The sequence below is a fragment of the Leptinotarsa decemlineata genome, unplaced genomic scaffold (genome assembly GCF_025532065.1).
Source record: "Leptinotarsa decemlineata unplaced genomic scaffold, Ldec_3_MD MMD2_tig00026358_RagTag_RagTag, whole genome shotgun sequence".
NCBI lineage: Eukaryota > Metazoa > Arthropoda > Insecta > Coleoptera > Chrysomelidae > Leptinotarsa > Leptinotarsa decemlineata.
The window spans coordinates 11358809-11382941 of record NW_027412703.1 but is presented as its reverse complement, the minus strand read 5'-3'; the positions used below and the strand labels follow the sequence as shown (position 1 = coordinate 11382941).

The 24133-nt window shown below is 32.9% G+C and overlaps 2 protein-coding genes across 2 annotated transcripts in view; both read left to right on the top strand.

The window, feature by feature from the left end:
* LOC111508923 (uncharacterized) overlaps nt 1-24133 on the top strand; it is a 167125-nt gene that overhangs the window by 22105 nt on the left and 120887 nt on the right. The gene's annotated exons all lie outside the window — the stretch shown is intronic.
* On the top strand, nt 1561-2719 carry LOC111508922 (carboxypeptidase B1-like). The gene has a single exon (XM_023164565.2). It carries the CDS (start codon nt 1639-1641, stop codon nt 2698-2700), a length of 1062 nt encoding a protein of 353 aa, XP_023020333.2. The 5' UTR covers nt 1561-1638; the 3' UTR covers nt 2701-2719.

Here is a 24133-nt window from a genome sequence, read left to right as displayed (position 1 = left end):
CATTGTTTCAGCTTAACCTTTTGGCTTTACCTTACAAACGTAAAAGTATGGTTATGTTTAATATGTTCCGTGATAATCATGATTGATTCCAATCAGTAACCAAACCGTTCCAACCATGATTTATTTTGGAACCGTTATTAGAACGGTAATAACTTGACGCCTGCGTAACAAATTTTGAGAACGATTTTGATAACGATTCTAGAACGATTACAATTTGTGTGTTGGAACAAACCTATTTTCTACCACGCTACCACCTCCCACGCTGACTACGTCACTTCCAAAGTTTTAATGTTTTATCACTATTATTATTATTATTATTATTCGATCCTCATTTTCTAGTTCAATTTCATCTAACACAATCAATCGAGCGATATTTGATTCCTCAATTCTGATTGGCTGACCGACACCACTCTAACAGAAGTTAGTCGCTGAGTATTCCACAAGGTTCTGTTCAGGAGTCTGAAAATTCGTAAAATGAATCTTCATATGACAAAGCATTGACTTCAGTCATTTCCTAATGATGCTTACTTGCTTAGCGGAATGCGTTAAATGATAAATGACTATCATATCGAAACACGAAAAACGGTTACGAAAATAACGATTTTTTTAGATTTTTCAAAACGGTCACCTTCCCCATTTTCGAATGTTAACTCCACAATACATAACTCCTTGACAACTTTGGTGTCATCTCCACCTTCTGCTGATGATGCTAACTTGGTTACCAAAGATAGGAGACTGAGTATCCTTTCGACATGTTGAAAACTTACAGTCTCGTGAAACTGTAATGTTTTTTCTTAAATGATGTATTTTGACGCACCCTGTACACTTCGACGCCATATTTGTTTTCAATGAAGTATTTTGAGAGTACACATTGAGGATCGCAGGTTGAACTGTTGGGTTTTTATATTTTTTCTTAAATCTGTTTAATTATTATAAACTGGCAACGCTACATTGCCCCATGAACAACGATTTCTTTTACAACCAACAACACCTGCTACGCTAGAAACGTAAAACTTCGATACCATCTCCATCAATCTTTGCCTCGATTACGTCACACGCGTGTCTCGCTCTTACACACACATACACATCTTTATATGAAATATTAATTCTTTCCCAAATCTAAGTATATTTTCCGGAGTCTCAAGGGGGCCGATGGGCAGAGTACTAAGGGGGCCGATAGGTGAGACGGAGTACTGAGGGGCCGAGTTCCACGCTTGAATCGCTACGATATTCATTCCATTCCATCCGTCACACGTTTCCCCCACTCCTGTTTGAACCAAAAATGGCAAAAAGTTCAGCTCATAAGAAAATACATAGGATTTTCAGCTCGGACCAAGCCTGCTCATCTACTGAAATTAGCTCTGACTAGGCTACAGTACTTGTCATATTACTTTCCGCCCTAGTATCGCTGATTTCAAACATCCCTTCTTTAAAAGATGCCTCAACTCCTCGTCAAATTTGAATAAATTTGTTTTATCCATAGTAAATAACGAAAAAAAACCACAAGAACTGACCTCACGCCCCTAGGTGCCCTCTCGCGGCAAAAATTTTTGTGGTTTCCGTTATTGACATATTTCTTTAAATTGCCCGTCAAAATCAAAAGTGACATACCTAAAATAGAATATTTTTCAAAATATAATGAAATCAACCAGAAAGAAACGAAAAATAATACCAAATAAACGTAAAATGAAGAAACCTAAGTATATTAAAGAAAAATCTCCATCACTGGACCCAATGAATTCGAAACACCCTTCAGTAACAAAAAATAGATACACCGTGAGAAGTTATGAGCAATGTCATGATAAATTTCTGACCTATGACCAAATAAAAGAATTTCTCATTAAAATGGCCACGAAATACCCATCTAAAATCGAATTACAAGTGATAGGTAACTCCACAGAAGGAAGACCTATTTATTTGGTTATCATTTCCGATGATTCATCCGATGATACTAAACTGGCAACACTTATTGAAGCGGGGTCTAATGGATGCGATTGGATGGCTATCTCAACTGCACTCTTTCTGATCGATTTCCTCACAAAAAATAACAGTTTGTCTAAAATTATGGATTATTTCATTTTACCATGTTCCAATCCAGACGCATATCATAAAACCATGAATATTACTAACTCTTCCAATCCAAATATACTGATGAATATAGCAAATAATTTTCCAGTCACTCTCGGATTATTCAGTACAAAGTTCATACAAACGGACGACTTTCTCAAAGCAATCAAGCTTTGGAAAGAAAATTTCCAATACAAGTTACCCGAGACTATGGCTCTCCTCAAGGTTATATCCAATTACCAATTTGCAGTCAAGTTACTCATTTCTTTACAAGAAAATGGCGAACAAATTGTATATCCATTTGGTATTTGCAGGGAAGAGGTTTTCGATGCAGAGGATTTGAAAAAAATTGCCAAATCAGGACAGATGATGATTAAAAGACGGTGTTTTCAAGTAGGATCTATTTATCAGTTGTGTGGTTTAACTTTTGGATCACTTGTGGATTATCTTAAGATTAGGCAGACGTCAATTAAATTCACTTACATTTTGCATCTCGGCAACAAAAAAGGTGACGCGGACCCCAAAAATATTTTGAGCTGTGGTGAAGATATACTGAACTGTATTAAAATAATGGCAAAAAATGTTTATATGTTTTACCATAAATCAGATAAAATGAACACAAATAATGAATAAATAAATTGTTTTGAATCCATCCTCCATCGTAAAGAGTATTTTTTTAAGAACAACAAGATATCACTTTTTCTTTGTGGGTTTGTTGAGTTTTCTCAATGGTTTTCTTGATTTGTTTTTCCAGTAGAATTCATTAAAACACTAACCCTAAAATATTTGCAAAATATCTTTTCGAAAGAACAAAGGGCTGTCTTTGAATATTGAAAGGAAATGAAATAAAAAATTAATTTTCTTCGATAGTCGTGGTTTGATTTTTATGTCTATTAAATAGATTACGTCTTCGTAAGAAAAATTGTCATTGCCATCACCTACTCAGAGTTTTTCTTATTTTTTTGTATCTTCGGCATCAACAACAATGGTCATTAGCTTCGTATTCTGGATAAGTTTGTATTAATAACTCCTCAAGCCACCTAGGGAGCATTGTGTCTATTCCCTGTTTTGTCAACCATGAATCTATCTTCAACTAGATTGGATACTGAAGGCTACGCTTTTGGACTTTGTTAAAATCCAAAATAAGAACGTTTTACGAACGAAGGGGTTGTTGGAGTTCATTTCAATAATATTTGCCAATAGAGGTTTTGTAAAATGGTCATTAGAATCAAGGGCCATGTAGCATGTATAGACACCGTGAACCAAGAGTGAATCATCATTTGGTATTTGTCTATATTTGTTCTGATATTTTTCGGCAAATGTGTATAATATTGACGTCCAGATTGGAATAGGCATGCAAAAAATTTATTTATAGAAAGTGAGATAAGATCAACTAGAAATAAAAATTGTTCCAGTAAATTTGTATTGAGTAGGCATAAACTATGTAATGGAAGTGAGGATACCACACTATGTCTATGAACACACTATGTCACATACTATTTCTATAAACTATATAATCTATGATCATTCTCTAATGACTGTTGTTGATTTCAAAATTCGGCAATGTGAATTTTGAAAAGTAAATATGTGTCTGTTTCTATGCTTATTTTTCAAAAGATCATATACACTAGTCGTTAGTCTTATGAAAGAATTCTCAACCATGATGTCTGGGAAAAATGACGGATCAGATATCTCACAAGGACAATCAAAAGACATTTGATAAAAAACCTTTGAAAGAGAAAGAAAAACAGCTGACAATGAATACGATAAGTTGCTGTTCTGAAATAAGTACCTTTGGCATGATGCCTTCTATGAGTTTTTGAAAAATATTTACAAAAACTGAAAATAGAAGAAACTCAATTTGCCCAATTTCTCCATTTCATCTATTTTGATTATTGACGGGTCCGAAAAACGCAGTGGAGTCCGTTAAAAATGTGTCAGATACATATTTGTATTTATAACTTCTAGGAACGCTCTTTTGTGTCGTCGAATTATGCGTCGGCGTAATACAAATTTCCCCGACACCTAAAAAACCACTGCAGCGTTGTGCGATCGCTTGACTACGGCTTAACGATTGGCTTACAAAAAAAATGTGAATTTGGAGAAAAGGGATGATGAAGGTACTGAAAATAAAAATGCTCTACGTCTAAGTAGGGTCTGTAGATTGTGTAATGCAAAAACTTGATGAATCATGATTTGCGTCCTTAGCAATAAATGATTCACCATTGAATTTTCAACTAGACATCGAATTATGAACTTTAATCCGTAATTGAATGGAATTAATCCAAAATCATGTAAAAATAATAATTCGTTTGAATTGCTAGTACAAAAACAGATTAAATATATTGCAATTTCTGTAGTTTATCATATTATCGATACATTCTTGGATTAGAAACATTGCCAGCCCTACCATAGGGCGAACGGAGCGGCCATTCAAGGCGCCAAGTCCAAGATGGCGCCTCAGTGGACAAGAAAGTTCACTTGTTATTAAATCATCATACCCTATTTACTTCGGACATCAAGGTTAGATCTGAAGATTGTCATCTGTAAGAGTCCAATTATTAAAGACAATTAATTATTCTTTCATTAGGAAGCTGTAGCATAACTCTAAACTATTTTTTTAAATCAGCACTGTGACATTAATTCTGATACAAATATCATAACAAGTAGTAGTTCCAAAGTTGATTATGGTTTTTATTCTCACAATGAATATCGACCTTTTTTTATTACATAATTCAGTTAATTACTTCATTATTGTTATTATTAGAAACGTGTAAGTTAACCCTAAAGAGTTTTGTTTGAAAGTGGTTGACAATGTTTCAAGGTGAATTTAACTAGTTCGTACTTCCAATTGTAAAACCACTACAAGAATAAATTTCACCTATCCTGAAGGATTCAAAACATTTTGTCGAATTACTAGAGGTAATCCAACTCACAGAACAAAATCAAATAATCAATTTCGACGTGGAAAGCCTTTTCACCAACGTTTCTGTCGAAAAAAGAATTCATATCATACAGAGAAACGTATCCGAAGACGAGGACCTGGAGATAGAAAGAAGTCACCTATAGAAGTGATCATGAAAATACTAGGATACTGTGTACCGATCTGCTATTTCCAACTGATGGACGAATTCTTTACGTAAGATGAGGGACTGCCAATGCAGCCGATGGGATCGTCACTTTCACCAGTTATAGCCAACATATAATATGTAAAGTGATTTGAAACTCTGGCCATTCAAAAAGTACACGAGAAGCCTCGAGTCTGGTTGAGATACGTTGGCGACACCTCCATAACATGGAACCATGGGAATTCAGAACTAAATAACATTCTGAAGCACATCAACAGCGTAAAACTTCGCACCACCTTCACAATAGATCAGGAGGTCCAAAACGAACTGCCATTTCAAGACGTGTTGGTGAAAAAAACCGGCACTAAGTGGAAAACATCTGTATACCGAAAACCCACTCACACGGGACAGTATCTGAATCACGAATCCAACCACCATATGTAATACAAAGGAAGATATGTGTGATTGATGACTTGTTTATTTTGTGATAATTCATGATCACTTTACTGAAATGAATAAACACACTTTTCTCTAATTTCCACTAGTTGATGATGGGGTTAAACCCGAAACCGTTGTCCAACGACGCCTTCAGCTGAGCTAACACAGAAATACGCAACATATAGAAACCTGCAATCAGGCGAAAAACGATCAACTTTCGCTAAACCGGTGAAGTGGAGAAAGGAAAGAGAGGATAGGTGAAAGCGCTGAAATTACCTATAAATAGTCATTACTTGGAGAAATAGCCCAGTCATCACCCAATGAAAACTGAAGTAACTTTGTTTGAAATCTTTTTTATTCCTTTTATTGTTTTTTTCATTATTTGCAAATTTTAATTTTCAATTGTTTCATCTCTTCCTAAACTGCGGTCATTTTCATCGCGATCATTTTATTTTATTTCATTTCACGTTTTTTTGCTAATATACAAGGTCCTGCAACAGTGGCGCGGTGTTCCATATCTCTATTTAGGAAACAGATAGGAATCTAAATTTCTGTAATATTACCTTATTACTCGAGTTCGACAAAATAAAAATATTGGCGGTCACACAGGGTGTTCAATTTATTCTGGGCGGATCCCAACTGTGTTTTCAAATGGTAACCTATATTTTTATCGTTTTTTTCAGTTTCTACATAGAAAATAAAAGACACTTTATGAATATCTTCACTTCGAAAATATTGACGGTTTTCGAGATATCTAGCATGACAGATTTTTTTTCCAATATTCGTCACTCATAAAATTTGAAATTATAAAGTTGTGCAAAGTCCTATTGAATTTTTTTTGGTCAGATATTCTACATTGGTAACTCTCTCAACCGATATATCTGAAATCTACCTGTGATATACAGGGTATGAAAAACCGCTTGCCACATATTGTAAATAAAAATTTGCAGAATCTTCCTTATTTCAAATGGAACATCCTGTATATTATTGATCCATAAGGAGCGCCAACGAAACCTCTACCAATTTCTTCGCCATAAACTCGATGAAAGTCTTTTCTCAAAGCGAAATCCATTTGACGACTGATAAGAATGTACGTAAGATATCTTGTTTCAATTTTGTAGGTACATTTTAGCGTGTCCTATAGTTTTTTTTTGTTTTTCTAAAACTGACAACTCTCTATTGTATCGCCATAATATCAATGATTTTTTTACTGTGAAATCCATATGTAACGGCTGTGATCGAGATATATGTTATGTTTATAACACATTTATTCTCTAAATAGAACACCGTGCAATTTCTTCATTTGATGCATAGTTTTTGTCCAAGCCTTTTCTTAAAATATCGGCCCATGCCTAAAATTACCTGTTGCTAGATAAACAAATTTTGAATTACACCGCAAAATGTACGTTCTTGAATAATTACAATAATTTCAATAATCTCGACATTTGTGCCATATTTTTTCGGTCTAAAACAATCTTCAACGAATAAAATAAAATTGAACGATTTGTTGAAACTGGATGTATCAATTATTCTAAACATGAGCGCATCAAGCCAGCTACTAATGAAGATAATGAATTGCGAGCTCTTATTGCTGTTGAAGAAGATCCTAGTAGGAGTCATCGAAAAATTGGTGAAATAATGGATATTAGTGAGAGATCAGTGCAACGCGTTTTGAAGAAACATCGCTTTCATCTATCACTATTGTATGCCGATTTTGAGAAAAGAATGAACTTTTGCAATTGGGCTATGGGAAAAATTCGTCGAAACGAATATTTTTTCAATAACATTTTATGGTCGGATGAATCGACATTTCATAAAAATGGATTTGTGAATCGACATAATTACCATTATTATTCGACAGAAAATCCCCACTTATTGAGACAGGTGGACTATCAACATAGGTGGTCGATAAATGTCTGGAAAGGCATCATTGGAGGATATGTAATTGGCCCATACTTTTTTCAGGGACATATGAATGGAACAATGTATGTGCACCTGCTCACTATTCGGCAGAAATGAGAGATCATCTAAATGAAGTATTCCCAATAAATGTATAGGACGGAATGGGCCTGTACGGTGGCCCGCTGGATCACCAGATTTAACAAAACTGGATTTTTTCTTATGGGGATACGTAAAAAATATGGTTGACGTCGAGCCACCGAGCCACCAGCTTCTTCCGAAAATATGCGACTTGGAATAACGAATACTTTTGAGAGCATTACATCAGCTGTCTTGCGCAGGATAGAACAGTCTTTCAAACATAGACTTCAGCTCTGCATTCAAGAAAATGGAAGACATGTTGAACATATTTCATAAAACTCTTCCTTTATTAGTTTTGTAGTTTGTCAGTTGACAAATTTAAATATCTAGAACTTAAGCCTTGAATTCATGAATATATACGATAATATGAAAAAAAAAATAGTAATATTCATAATGTTTTTTAATTTAATCTTGTTTGGTTTGGGATTTATGGGAAAAATTCTGCATCCAAGGAAAAAAATAATTTTCCATTTAGAAAAATGTGATAGGTACATACATTCATTTCGTAAAAAAATATTTGTTTGGACACGCTATAATGTACCAAATTGAAACTTTTGTATATTCTTATCAGTAGTCAGATGGACATCGAGTTTATGACGTAGAAATAGAAAGAACGACCATTTCCCGAAAAAAATGCTTTTTTAAGAAAAAATATTGAACCTAGCCATGGAGAATACTCAATAAAATTTGTAGAGGTTTTGTTGCCGCTCCTAATGGATCAATAATATACAGGATGTTCCATTTGAAATAAGGAAGATTCTGCAAATTTTTATTTACAATATGTGGCAAGCGGTTTTTCATACCCTGTATATCACAGATAGATTTCAGATATATCGTTTGAGAGAGTTACCAATGCAAAATATTTTACCAAAAAAACAATTCAATCGGACTTGGCACAACTTTATAATTTCAAATATTCTGAGTGACGAATATTGGAAAAAAAACCTGTCAATATTTTCGAAGTGAAGATATACATAAAGTGTCTTTTTTTTTCTATGTAGAAACCGAAAAAGCAATAAAAAATATAGGTTGCTATTAAAAAAATCACAGTTGGGATCCGCCCAGGAAAAATTGAACACCCTGTGTGACTGCCAATATTTTTATTTTGTCGAGCTCGTGTAATGAGGTAATATTATAGAAATTTTGTTTCCTATCTGTTTCCTAAATAGAGATATGGAACACCGCGCCACTGTTGCAGGACCCTGTATGTAAATGATATTTTAGCTATTAATTCTAATTTTATTCATTATTCCATAGAATTCGAATCATATTAGACAATGAATGTTAGGAATCACACGTTAAAAGGTAAGACCTCGTTAGTAAAAACCTAAAGAGTTTGTTTTTAGTTTGTATTACGTATTACTATAAGTATTGATTCCAAAATTGGTCATGCTTATTTCTCTCAATAATGAATAAATGTACCCTAAATCCTAAATAATTTTGGTTTTTCATCATATAATATATCAACTGTTCCTATATGTACGGTAAATGCAGTGCCACGAGGATGGCTGTTTTCACTTAACAAATTAAACATATACTCAGATCTTCTCAGTTCCGTGGACTATATTTGTATGTGCACGCACAACTGGTATAATGGGCATTGGGCAAGAAAGGGAGAAGCCCTTTAGATTAGATTAGAAACATGTTCGTGTGAAAATGAATAAGTTGAAACAAATTGATGTTTTCAATAATCACGATCGTATATACTCGTATATGAACAAAATCGAAATACTATTGTTTTGAATAAAAAAGATAGATACACGTTTAAAGATGAAACTGGAACAACTGGTGTAGAATACGAGTAAATCTAAAACAAGCACTGTTCGCAATTACCAGAACTACAATATTCCGTATCACTCATCCAGTTGGCGTTTTCAGAAGAAGTCTAGTTAGTGCTTGTTTGAGACAGATTCACTTGCTTAGGCTGTCTTGAAGAAAAATATCACATTGAATTAATCCCGATTCGCAAAGAATTTGAGTGAACCTTAGTTGATTCAGAAAAACGAAACATATTTTATTTGAAAAATTGGACTGGATTAATTAAATCTTCATTGTAAGAAAAAAATATGGTTCGTTACTTATCTACCTACATGAATCCAACTGATTTAAACCGTGCTATAAAGTATATTTTCAACTGCCTACTATCCATTGAACAGTCTCAGAAATGTTTGGTTCTTGTATTTTTCATTGTATTAAATGCCACAAATGGTTTGCGGAAAAATAAGATGGGTGAAACAAATGCAAAGTTTTGTACCTTTAGTAAACCATTCGAAATATTCTGTTTTTCTTTTAAGATTCCTTACTGGACTCGATTCCATTAGTGTTTCATATACGTTTTTAAAATATTTTTACTCAAAAGGATGACGATTTATTCGTAGATGATATAGTTGTGAGTTCGAAACCAGAATGAACACGATGAAGAGATGATCTCCTCAAGAAGGGTATGATATTTGATGGATGGTCAGACATACATACGAAAATTATTCAATGATTTGAAATTAAATAAAAATTTGTTGAGTTGCCAGTGTTGCAATTTTATGATAATAAACCAGTAGTAATCTCATTTGATGTAAAAGTCGCGCAAAAAATTGTTTTTAATTGGACAGAAATGTGTAAAAATTCAAATAATGTTGTTCAGAATTACAGAATGTATACAAATTCTAATGCATCATGAAAAACCAACAAAAATATATTTTATAATCGGGTGTGACTGGAGCAAGTCACAGAAATGATAAATTAATTCATTTTGGAATGTTTGTTTGAAAGTTTTACATGATTGAAATTTATAATTATTTTCTTCCACTGTTAGGTTTGCAGGGTTTTTTTTTATTTATGCACTAGTGATCTAGTGATGCCAGAATTCAATTCGTCCCAATTTCGAATAGTTTCCGTTTCGAAAGCGGATCATTTAAATGTGCTCTTTCCTTTGATTATATTTCAATTTATAATGTTGACTGACCTAATAGTAATTATTCCCAAAATTATTAAATACAAGTCTCATTATTCACTAAATGCCATTTTTCAAGTTTCAAATATTACAGAATTAGTTCTCTCAGAATAATATCAATTTTAGTATATATGTAAAAATATCAGATGGGAAATGAATATTATTGATATTATCTTTTATTAGTCATCATTAATCACTTGTGGTTAGTTTCTGTTTGTAAATAATGCTCTTAAATGGAAGAGATATGAATTGCAATACAAGAATGATGTCATGCGAACGTAGGTGTGATCGTCTGCAATGAACAAATTTATCGTGAAGGTGACAATGAGACTTTACGAATCAAAATAAATTATTTCAAGGATTTCTACTTATTAGCCTAAATTGTTAATTATAGCTTCATATTGAGATTTTGATTCAACTGAGCTTTTGTCTGTTATAGGATGTGACGTTAAAATTAAGTACTTAATATTCGGTCACCACTGAATTAAGTATCAATCAACAAGAGATCATAATCCGGTCAATAATTTCAAGAAGTATACTTATATAATTGAATAGAACTGGCCGATACTTGATGAAAATCCATATTTTGAAAAACTAATGAATAGAGTTAATTTATTCTATGATTTTCACTATAAGGGTTTTACAAAAACCGTGACACGTGTTTCAAGCATGCTTGAAGAAGCTATTGTATAGCGAAACACGTGTCGCGGTTTTTGTAAAACCCTTCAAGCATGCTTGAAGAAGCTATTATATAGCGAAACACGTGTCGCGGTTTTTGTAAAACCCTTATAGTGAAAATCATAGAATGAACTCTATTTATTAGTTTTTTAAAGTATACTTATTTCAAGAAGTATACTTAATACAATATCAATACAAATCTAATGTCAAAAATCCTCGCCAGATGTATAAATGAATAGTGTATTTTCAAGAGAACTTCTGTTTGGCACTAGCCAGATCAGTAACCCGGCGCGGATGAAGTTTTTTTGATGGAGCGCACCAGGAGAATGAGTCTACGATAATGATTCATTTTATGAAAGAGCTGAAAAGTGAAACGAATAAATACCTAGGTATTTGAACAATATAGAAATAAGGCGAAATCATTTCGTGTGGAATGAAAATCTATTTTCCAAACGAAAATTCGGAAGAATTTTCTGAACTGGTTTCTAAGTTTGGAATGGTGTTTTCAAATCAATTCACACAACCATTTGAAGAAATGCTATTCATACATTCACTGCTTTGAATTTTGCAGAAATTCTGTCCAATCTCATATAATTAAATCAACATTTTTCTCAGTATGAAGCTACTGAAGTGTAAATAGCACAGCTTCATTCATTTAAAAAAGCATGGCAATTAGTTCTTATTAGTTAGTTCTGAATAAATTTTCAAAATAGGTATTTTTCATTTTTCACAACTGATAAAAATATTAATTTCACTAGAACAAATTTTAAAAAAACGTGTGCGTCTCGGTACGCCTGACAGAAGTGATAACTTAAACTAATCTGAGTTGAACTATTTAATATTGAAATTGTTTTACCTGAGAAAAGCTTAGGTTATTACTCAAATTCTATGTTTATTGATACGACAATGTAAGGAAAGGTTATTTATCAATAAAATATTTTATTGATGATTTTGTATATGTACATGTATTATAGCTACCATAAGCCAATAGCCTTTGTAGGAGGATTAAATAATAATACTAATAATGGATTGAAGGGGTTATATTTTCAGGAGTGATTAATTTTATATGAAAGTAGCTGTTTCAGGAGGACTTTGTTTCAGTTTGTGTCTGAAAGTTACTTTTTTGCATGATCTACACATCCATGTATAGAGTTGCCTATTTTCGAATTGATTACTTCCTTCTTTTCTTTGGAAGATTCCCTCATCCCCTTTTTTTGTATCAAGATGGAGCAGTAGAAAGCCTAAAACTTTCTTTCCCGAAATTACTAATAATGTACACAAAATTAGTATCATCATTTCTAAAATAATATAACGTGCTTGCTGGTTAGAGGAAGTTTCGTGTAGGACCCTTTTAAACAAATAGTTACAATTTTTTTATCGACCCAAAACTTCAGGTTTCCAACTTCAAAACTAACAAAATTCAATACAATCTTTGAACCCTTATTTTTTCCCCATTGGGGGTGGACATTCCTGATTTACTTTCTTGATGCTTATTTACGCTGTACAAAGAACCTACCTGCATATTTCAATATTCTAGGTTCAGTAGTTCCGGCTGTACGTTAGCGGGCAATAGCTAGTAATTTATACAGGGTGTTCCTTAAACACATGCTAATATTTAAGGAGGTAATTCTTAGACCCATTTTAAGAAAAAAACTTCCTATGGACGTATGTCCTAAACGCCTTAACTTTTGAGATACAGGGTGGCAAAGTTTTCAAAAATAATCAGTTTTTTAATAATAACTGAGATAATTTTGTAGACATCTTTGGCATATTTGATACATATGTTCCATGCCTCAAGACGCATTTTCTGATGTACACAAATTTGTATTTTTTCAAACAGTGGCATCCCTACGGGTTTCGCATTGAATATTTTTGGGGAAAAAGTACTACGCCAATGCTTTCTTTTCAAAATAAAATCAGTTTTAAAATCCTCATTTATTTTTGAGAAAATTTGGTCTCCTGGTATTTCTTTGTCCGACGCATGATTTTCACTCAAAAAAATAAAAATCGACAGAAAGCAAATTAAGAAATTAGATCAATTCTAAAATGAATGAGAATCTGAAAATTGCTTCATAACGCATTACCAATTCCCTAATAATATTTGAAAACATAATCTGCAAAAAAATAAATTTTTCACAAAAACGAGTTTTATTTTATTTTGTGACAGTAAGTCTAAACGAATAGCATAAATTTGTTAATTAGTAATAATACCAAAACTGATTATAAAAATTGTTGGAAGTGGCCACCTGCACTTAGTATGCATGCTTCCGCCCTTCTACGCATGGAATTACGCACCCGTTCAAATATTCCCGGCGTATTTCGGATAGTTGCACACGAGGCAACTATTCGCTCTCTTAAATCTTCTGAAGTATTAACGGGAGTTTTAGACACAAGAGTTTTAAGGTGACCCCATAAAAAAAAATCTAAACTGTTGAGATCGGGGGATCTTGCTGGCCATTGCTGAGGTCCTCCGCGACCTATCCAACGATTAGGATAAACTGTATCTAAATGGTTTCGGACAATTACACTGAAATGAGCAGGGGCGCCATCGTGCATATTCGATTCCTTAACGTAAGTGGCATATCTTCCAATAACCCAGGTAAGTCTTCTTCGAGAAAGTGTAAATAAGAACGACCATCAAGGCGTCCTGGTAGAAAAAATGGGCCTATTAGATGATCACCTATAATTTCTGCCCATACATTAACCGAAAATTGGTGTTGGAAATGGGTTTCGGTTATTGCATGGGGATTTTCTTCAGCCCACACATGATTGTTATGGAAATTTTGAATGGCATTCCGAGAAAAATTTGCTTCGTCTGTGAACAAAATTTGTGTCTCAAACTGCGGATTTAGTGCAATACCACTGACTGAAGTTCACACGCTGTGGAAAATCTCTGGGGAGTAATGCCTGCACTCTTGAAATATGGTATGGGTATTACAAAAAATCAACCAAAATACGCCAAACGATTTGATGACAAATATCCAGAGTTCTAGCGATCTTCCTCGTACTCGTCTCAGGATGTACCTCAATTTCTTGCAGCACCGCTTTCTCAATTTCAGGAGTTCTTACTACACGAGGTCTACCTTCCGGAGTCCCTTTCTTGAAACTACCAGTTTTCCCAAGTCGACGATGAATATTTGAAAAGGTTCGGCTATCTGGTAAGGCACGATTAGGATATCTTTCCTGATAAATGCGCCTGGCTTCTGTTGCATTACCATCGGCAAGGCCATATACGTAATGCATTTCCGCCATTTCCGCATTCGTATAATTTACCATATTTACTGATATTCAGAAAAACAGCGGACTACCAAAATAACTTCAATAACACTTCAAAATCAATCAAAACGCGCTGTGACAGTTTTTAACACCAACACCTTACTTTAAACCAACATCAATATTAGCTACTGACGTTTGTACATACAGAGAATTCGTTTTTTATTGCTATGGTGGGTACGCTGTTTTTTCTGCTTTCAATCTTTAAAAGAAATCACATATCGACAAACTCCATATTTCCAAGAGGTGCAGTAAATAAATTCTGCTACACGTCATTTATTCCAGGATAACTAAATTTATGTTTTCAAAAATTATTAAGCGGTGCTGCGTTATGACGTAATTTTAATTGAGAACAGTGCATCTGACAACAAACAAATACCTTTTAGATACTCAATTATTTTGCAACAAATCTGATCTCTTAGTTTGCTTTCAGTCGATGCACCATACCGCATCAGATTTTTAAGGAATTTATCCTTAAGTAAAGCGATTTTTAATTTTTTGAGCGAAAACCATGCGTCGGACAAAGAAAACCCAGCAAATCAAATGTGCTCAAAAATGTATGGAGATTTTAAAAATAATTTTTTATTCAAGATAAAGCAGTGGCGTAGTATTTTTTTCGCCAAAAATATATATTTCAAAACTCGTACGTACGCCACTGGCAGAGAAAATTAAGAAAATTGTACATCAGAAAATGCACCTTGAGGCATGGAACATATGTACCAAATATGCCAAAGATGTCTACAAAATTATCTCAGTTATTATTAAAAAACTGATTATTTTTGAAAACTTTGCCACCCTGTATCTCAAAAGTTAAGGCGTTTAGGACATACGTCCATAGAACGTTTTTTCCTCAAAATGGGACTGAGAATTGCCTCCTTAAATATAAGCATGTGTTTAAGGAACACCCTGTATTTTCATTTTGAAAATACAGTAACTGGAAAAATATGCCAACTGCACTAAGTAATTAATATCTTCGAAAATCGAATTATGTTACCTATGAAAAAATCGTAAAACTAACATAACCGTCAACGACATCTGCCCTCATGCGTCTGCCCGCGTTCTCGGCGATGGCGCCTCATTGCTTATACCTCTACTCCCTCGCATCATCCCCCGTCTTCTTACCGTAGACGCGATGTGTAATGGCTTACTGCGTTGTGTCCAAATTACAAAGTTACAATGAATTCTCAAAACGACAATTGTATCCATTATTATAAGAATTCGACAAATACTCTGAAATGTGCATTGTAGAAACGTATGCAATTTAATTGTATTTATGGCTCAGTATTTTGCATATTGTGGCTACCACATAAGAAGTAGATATATGCTGTCGCAGACTTTTATTTAGAACTATTTAAGATAAACAATCTTACGGTACTTTATCTTCATGTAACTACAACGGTATGGGCAGCACGAATTTTTCTGACTTGATTAATACTTATCGTTATATAATGACCATAATTACACAAAACTTTTGTAAATTAAAACCTATATGTCATTCTGATGTATAAGCTGTATTTATGTGAAGTTTCATCTAAATCCGTTCAGTCGTTTAGGCGTGAAAGAGCCACAAACATTCATAATTCGTCCACTCATCCATATCAGCATAAGGTAGCAACTTTCAACAGTATGATCCACATACCGATAAATGTGCCCTTGTCAGAGGCGAATTTCAATAAAGAACTGAATATAATAAAGCAAATACCGTCAACAATGATTACGATAGCGTTGTGATACATTCTTTATTATCAAAAAAGTTATACAGTCAAGCTTTGAAAGAAGTTTATCCAATTCGAAAAGAAGATAAAAGTTATATAACCTTAACCTACTTAGACCAACCCACTAGAAATATTTCAGATTTTCTGCACAGCAAAGGTGTAAGTACTGCTTTCAAAACCAACAACAACCTAGGCATGCACATTAAAAATAACAAAGATAAAAGTTCAGTTTCAGAAAAATCAGGAGTGTATAAATTATCGTGTGGGTCATTTCCGATATTTTATATAGGTCAAACTGGAAAAACGTTCGAAGCCCGCATAAAGATGCACAAATATAGTTAGTCAGAATGGAAAAATAAACTACACATATGCCAGTCATTTAATCTCAGAGGGACATGAGTTCAACCATGAATACAAACTCCTCCATTTCCAGAAGAAAGGTTTGAAACTTAACATGTTGGAGAGTATGGAAATAAACAAATTCAAAAACTCTCAACATCTTATGTACGATCAAACTGAATTGAATAATACGCCATTATTGAATCTGTTCATTTGCAGGTGAAAATAGTTAGGTATATTTAAAGGTATACTTTCGAAAAAAAATGTATTGATATTGTTAATTAATTCATACCTGACCTGTCCATGTAGATTCATTATTCAGGTAGACGAGTAGGTACTAGGTTAGAGTATAAAATGGTTGTAATTCAGAAGTCACTGTCAGTTTATGCTTGAGGAAGCTATTGTATAGCGAAACACGTGTCGCGGTTTTCGTAAAACTCTTTTATAGTGAAAATCATACAATTAACTGTATTGATTAGTTTTTTTTGTAATTGCTAACCCTAATAAAGGGTTGGAACGGTAAGAATATTTCTTACCATTTTTGGTCATACCATGCATCTCAGTATAGGCGTACTAATATTTCTGAAAATGCTCCTCAAAAAATAAAGAGTCAGGTTACCATTGTAGCAGAATTAAAATTCGGAGGCGGCGTAAGGCGTGGACGATGTGGGCAAACGACCACGGCCTCGCGCCTCAAAGTCAAAAATAAATTCAAAAAAAGTATGGAAAATCCAAAAATACTTTCAGCTTTATTTCATTTTTTTTTCATTCTTAGCTCCTGACGCAAAAAGGGTGTTGAGTTTGATTTGTGTATCTGTTTATACAAATATTACTGGAGTTTTTCCCAACACCAAACCGTTATTTTAACACCTTGACACGTGTTTCGATCACCAAATAATCTTCTTCAAGAGGAAGATCAGTTTGGTCTTCCTCTCTAGTAATATTCATTACTACACCAAAGGTTCCAAATAGTGCATCACAAGTATCTGTTATACATCTGTGTGTCTGTCTGTGGAACTGTAGCTCCTATACTAGTAGACCAATTTCGATGCGATTTTTCATTTAATAGCTTATTTTGTTCTTAGATATGTTTCATGAAAATCGCTACAGCCGTTTAAAAGTTTCCAGCCCGTTTCCATTATGGTTTATAATCATTTTTCTAATTATGGTTAACAATACATCAACTTGACTGATCGAAATAAAAATTCGATATTCTTAGGAGAATGCACAATAATATTTTTTCTTTGACTTGTTGCCGTAACCTGAACAGTCTGCAAAGGACCAACTCTTTGGCAACATACAGCAGACGTGACGTGTTTGGGCTCATTTTGAAGGTATCAGTGAGTAAATAGCCGCAATGACTTTCATACGGCGATCTACACATGATGTTTTTTCATTACTTTCAAGTCGGGTTTTGTGTTTTAATTTTGTTTTTTAATGTTCCGAAAAAGTACATCAGTGAACATTTTGGTGTTTCTTAATGAATGAAATATTTTCCAGTTTTAAATGTTTTTTTTTTTTTCATTTTATAAACCTATCTTCTTGCATCATCAGAGCAGTGACGGCTCGTGCATTGGAGAACAGGGGAGGCTAAAGTCATAAAGACTTCTTGTCTTTGAGTTATTTAATATAAATCATTTTTAATTTTTCATTTTCAAACATAAAATTCAATAAACCTGTAGGAGACTTGCAATTGTGAGAAATTTGAGGGTCGCTATACATTACGATTAATTCACTTTTCATATTGTTAACATCGAAAAATGGATACTGAGCTATTGAGTCGTTATAAAGTTTTTGGAGAAAATCTCTGGTATAGGACGAAAAATTTTCAAACAACAACAAATCAAAGTAGTTTAATTTGAGTAAATTTTCTAATCCATTAAAAAGATGTCCAATATTTCATTATGAATCTGTTTATAATTTTGTCTAAAATCGGGTAAGTCTAAATTGGTTTTTCTATTTTTCGGCGCCGGAGGTTCGAGAGTTAAATCAATTGATTCGAAAATATTATTAAAAAATGTATCGTTATTTCTAAAATTCATTAAAATTTCTGTTAAATTGTTCAACCGTTGTTTTGAGTAATTATTATCTGTTGATTTATTTTGAAGAATAGAAAAAAACAACTTCGGTATGTTCAAATATTAATTCAAATATTTCTAACATTTGTGATCATTTAAAACATATTTGAAACCTTTCGCCTCCCTAAGACTTTGGTCGTCGGTTTTAAAATCGTCACTGTTAAGGATAAAATCAAAGACATCAATCAATTTGTCTTTTTATTTATTTATATATTCGGGATACAAACAGAAAAAAATCCACTACAGTATCCACATAATTAAATTAATATTAAATTAGAGTAATATCTATACTACACATGTACACATTGTCTAAAGTAAGGGATGAATTAAAATCAAATACAATAACAATAAAAACTGATTAATAGTTATTGACGAAATGTGTTAATTATAATTTATGAAAATAATCTTTCAATATTTTTTTGGCAGTAAGCAAAGAAGTATTAAAAATATCGAAGTAGTTTGCGAGAGAATTACCCCATTTAACGCATCGACATAGAGGAGAGTTCTGCGAACAGTTTGTTCTCTTGAAAGGTAAATTAAATAATTCATGTGCTCTCATTGTTCTATTTAGAACATTTAAGTAAATGATTGATAATAACGATGGACAATTTATTTTGTTTGTTATTATTTTTTGAATGCACTGAAATTACTGCTCTAGATGTATAATTCCAACGCGTAGCAGCAAAAGTTGGCATTCGGCTATCACATCATTTAAAACATGGCTTCTTTTGGTGAATTTTGAAAAGAATGCTGAAAATCCAGACAAACTTGAAAAAAATACACGGCAATCTTTTATGTTGTTGCATACTTTGCTCAATACTAAATTTAGGACATGGGCATGACAATGCGTAAAAAATGAATGAGGAGCTATGGACTTTATTTTAGTTTGTAAATCGCAGCCCCATCATAGGTTTGCGCAATTAAATTTTGCCTGAAATTATTGGTGTCACACGTACGAAATAAAAAATTGAACAAATCATCAGCTGTGCGTCCAGATAAAACATCATGAAAACCCATAAAACGTTCTACCACATTACCATCTTTGACATATCTAAAAACGATTGAAAGTTGTGATGTACAGGTAATATCGGTAGTTTCATCAATTTCCCATGCAAAAAAAGAAATACTTTCAATATCCTTGCTTATATTTTCCTCAATAATATATGCCATACTATCTATAGGCTCATTTTGGATGGTTTTTGAGGTGCCCGAAAAAACGCTACCGTTTAAAAAAGTGCCAAATTGTGAATCATTTCTGCCCCATAACATTAAAAGTTCCTTGTAATTGCCGCGATTAATCGAATCTTCGGTTTCATCGTGTCCGCGAAAAGCTAATTCTTGGGAACCCAAATAAATCGTAATATCAATAAGTCTTTTCAAATTGGACCGATTTTCCTAACCTGATTATTAACAGAAATTATGGCCTCTTTTTGAGCTGTATCCAAAGCTGTTGCTATATTTTGTTTGCTGAACAATTTTAATTTACAAAAAGAAAATATATGCTCCTTAGATTTAAAATGTCTTTCTGTAGAACGAGGTAAATTTTTCACCTAATTAGGAGTATGCTATTTTAGACCACGTTTGGTATTCGGTTTGTACGGAAAATAAAACACAGGGCTAACAAAAAAGTTTTTCTCGTTTAATGGAGCCAGTTACCCAATTTATCGCATTTATCGTACCAACTAATATTAAATCCTCGATTTTGTCGATTATCTGACGCTTTAATTGAAATCAAATTTGGTTGAGGCCTTCCCAGAGTTTTAATAATGTAAAATTTATTATCATAAGATGAAGACTTAAAATTATTTGTCAGCAACCAATCGACTATATCGTCAGATTTTTTAATTTCGTCCAACTTATCCATAATAAATGGAAAAAACTTACCGAAAAGTGAAAACCTGAAAACACCTTGAAATTGAAAGAAAACATTTTAAAAACACATTAAAATATTACCAAAAATCACTGCTATAATACAATAGTGCCTGTTTTATACACAAATAACAAATATTATCAAGAAACACGAAAACGATTTACCGAAATATTTTTCCGTCCCGGTCCGTCACGGCATCCCGTCTGAATAATATCAAAAACAAACGCAGTCGTACACTAACAGAGACCAGCTGGAGGCTAGCCTTCTCTAACGCTATAATTTCTGCAACTAAAATTAAAAAATCGGGACGTATGTCGCTGGCTGGATCGGTCTTGCGGAGCTTGTGTTTTTTCAAGCGGTCGGAGGCTGGGCTCCCTTGCAACGTATCAACGTATGGCATGTATTATTTCAGGTTGATGGTTTCTTCGTTATTCATTCGTGGGCGGTGCGTTTGAGGTTTTTTGGTGCAGGATACAGTGTGGTACGTATTACGTAGTGAGTGATAGTGTTTTTTCGGGCATATTATGTATTTATATTAAAAATTAATGGTGAAGTAATGGTACCCAAGCATTTTTAGATAAAAATAATCATAGTTATTTATCAATATCTTCCAATTTGTTGGGATGAATAGCCTCAAATTTTATGGGGAGGCTAATCCTTCCTTGCCTCATCTGACGAGCCGTCCCCACACAGTACTAGATATTCATGGAATATTCCCTCTATATCATAAAACGAACATATATATTCCAAATATTCATAGAATATACTTGAATGAATATGGCAGTATTATTCCTGAAAGAATGTGCATAGAATGTCTATAAATGGATTATTCTCCCGTGAATATTCTATATATATATATATATATATATATATATATATATATATATATATATATATATATATATATGAAAAGACTGGAAATACAACAGTGTATGGGAATTTTGAAAACATCACGAAGGAATTCAGATACAAAAATACATATATTGAAACCCACAGCTTTGACCGGAAACAAGAAAATAAGAGTGAGAAATTCAAATTTTGACATTCTTACATCAAAACACATCGAAATACGAAAAACTGATAACCGATATAGGTTAGAAAGAAATGTCAGATAAAATTAAATTAACATCTGTGATGAAAAAAAGAAAAAGGCATAATAAACTAGATGGTAATTAGGGGAACGAGATAAATTTTCATACTTTTCATCAACAACGGAATTCTTCTTGAGGCAACGAAAGAGACGTCACGCAAAATTTTTCTCTCCTTAAAAATTTGAAATATATAGTATATAAATTAAGAAGTAAACAGAATAGTAGTCAATACTGATTTGTAATAATAAATTCAGTGAAAAAACCTACCTGTCCAGCCAAGTCTAGTAAGATATCCATGAGTTCTAGCTTTGCAGAAATATCACACCACACACACACACACCAGCGTTGAAGGAAAGTAAAGTATTTACCTATACCATTTCTGAATAATATATGCATATATTAATGAAAGTATCCAAGAACTGAACAAGACCCTAAAAATTAAATTCTGAATCAAAAACTCGAGTCTGCAGAAATACAGTGACCTGCAATAGTAAATGGACATTTGCCAAATATGTTCGTGTATACACTTTGAATAGTTCATTGTAGATTTAGGACATTCTTAGATTTAAGGAATTTTCTATTTTGGCAATTGATATATATATATATATATATATATATATAATATATATATATATATATATATATATATATATATATATATAATTTTTGAATTCAACATATTTTTACTCTGATAATTAAAACTGTTCTACATTTTCTAATATCAATTGTGTCTTTTGCCAAATTTATTCGTAGGAAAATCTACGAGAAAAGTCAAGTTTGGGTAAGTATTTGTTGTGTTTGTGCCTGAATCCACCTGAGAGGTTGAGAAAAATCTCTATACACTGTGGTATAGGATTTGAACTCAACATAAGAGTCGAATCGAATAAAATTTTCATCACAACTAATAATAATAACAATTAAAAATTTAGATTTTTCAAAACCCAAATCAAACTTTTAAATCATTTAACAACATCATTTCATCATATATATATATATATATATATATATATATATATATATATATATATATATATATATATATATAGGGCTATTCAAATTCGTTTCTGTACATGGGGATCTCGTAAACGATAAGAGCTAGAGTGTCGGTTAAACTGTGGCAAAGTGGCGTATTTTAGAGACATATTCAATGATGTAAAAAAACGAATATAGCTTATTTGGTTCTGGAGATATACAGCAAAAACAAAAAATCCCAAATAATTTTTTTGCCTATATCTTCTTTATTCGCAGATATATTGAAAATCTGTCAACATTTTGCTATTGGCACTCAATGTGAGCTATCAGAATATGTCCATGAATCTTTTATATAGGGTGTCATCTGACTTGGGCCACCTGCATCTTTGAATTTTTAAATACGGACCTGTATTTTTTGTTGCAGTTTTTGGATCATAAACGTTCACTTCATACTGAGAAATTGAATATTTCGGTTATATTTCATTATAATTTTGTGAATTATTTCCTTTCAAATGACGGCCCTGGAAATTGGTTGACACTAGCAACTTTCACGTCTCCCTATGTACCATAGAGTTTCAAAAAAGTTTTTTTTTTTTCATTCTCAGATACCTATTCATATTTTTTCATATTTCCATTGCTCTGAGGGTTTTCTATGATGAACTTCGAATAAGAAAACCTTTTATGATTATCTGTAACATATCTACAACCAAAATATATTATATGTGTTTTGATAAGCAGAAAAAGAAATGATAGCAATAATAACATAAAAAACCAACACTACAATTGTGATGAAAATTGAAGTGAAGTAATTTATATACACAAAAAAATTAATGGCGCAATTAATGTTCGAATTGGAGTCCTTCCATTTCGAGACAAATACTGGGCCAATATAGGTAATAGCCTGCAAGATCACCAGATCTTACCATTTTGGACTATTTTCTATAGGGGACATTGAAAAATAGGATTACGCTGGCAGAGAGATAGAAAATGTGGAAGACTCAAGATTGAGGATTTTGAATGATTTCGCAACAATGCAGCAAATAAGTGTGTTAAGGGCAATCAATCATTTGAAATGGAAGGATAGAGTCCTTCCATTTCCAATGTTTATTACGTCATTAATTTTTTTGTGTACATAAATTACTTCATTCCAATTTTCATTACAATTATAATGTTCGTTTCGGATGTTATTCTTGCTATCATTTCTTTTTCTGCTTATTAAAACACATATACTATATTTTTGATGTAGATATGTTTCAGATAATCATAAAAGGTTTTCCTATTCGAAGTTCACTGTAGAAAACGCTCAGTGAAATAAAAAAAAATATCAATAGGTACCTGAAAATGAAAAAAAAACTCTCGACAAACTCTACGGTACATAGGGAGGTGTGAAAGTTGCTGTAGTGATTTTATTCAACTCAGTCAACCAATTTCCAGGTCCGTAATTGAAAAGGGAATAATTCACACAATTATAATCAAATATTACCCAAACATCTCGAAATATAAAATTCAATTCAATTTCTCAGTATGGAGTGAGCTTCGACGATACAAAAAATATAA

Bases quoted from the DNA above. Each gene is read 5' to 3' on its own strand.
- LOC111508922 (XM_023164565.2), top strand. From the start codon at position 1,639: ATGAAATCAACCAGAAAGAAACGAAAAATAATACCAAATAAACGTAAA.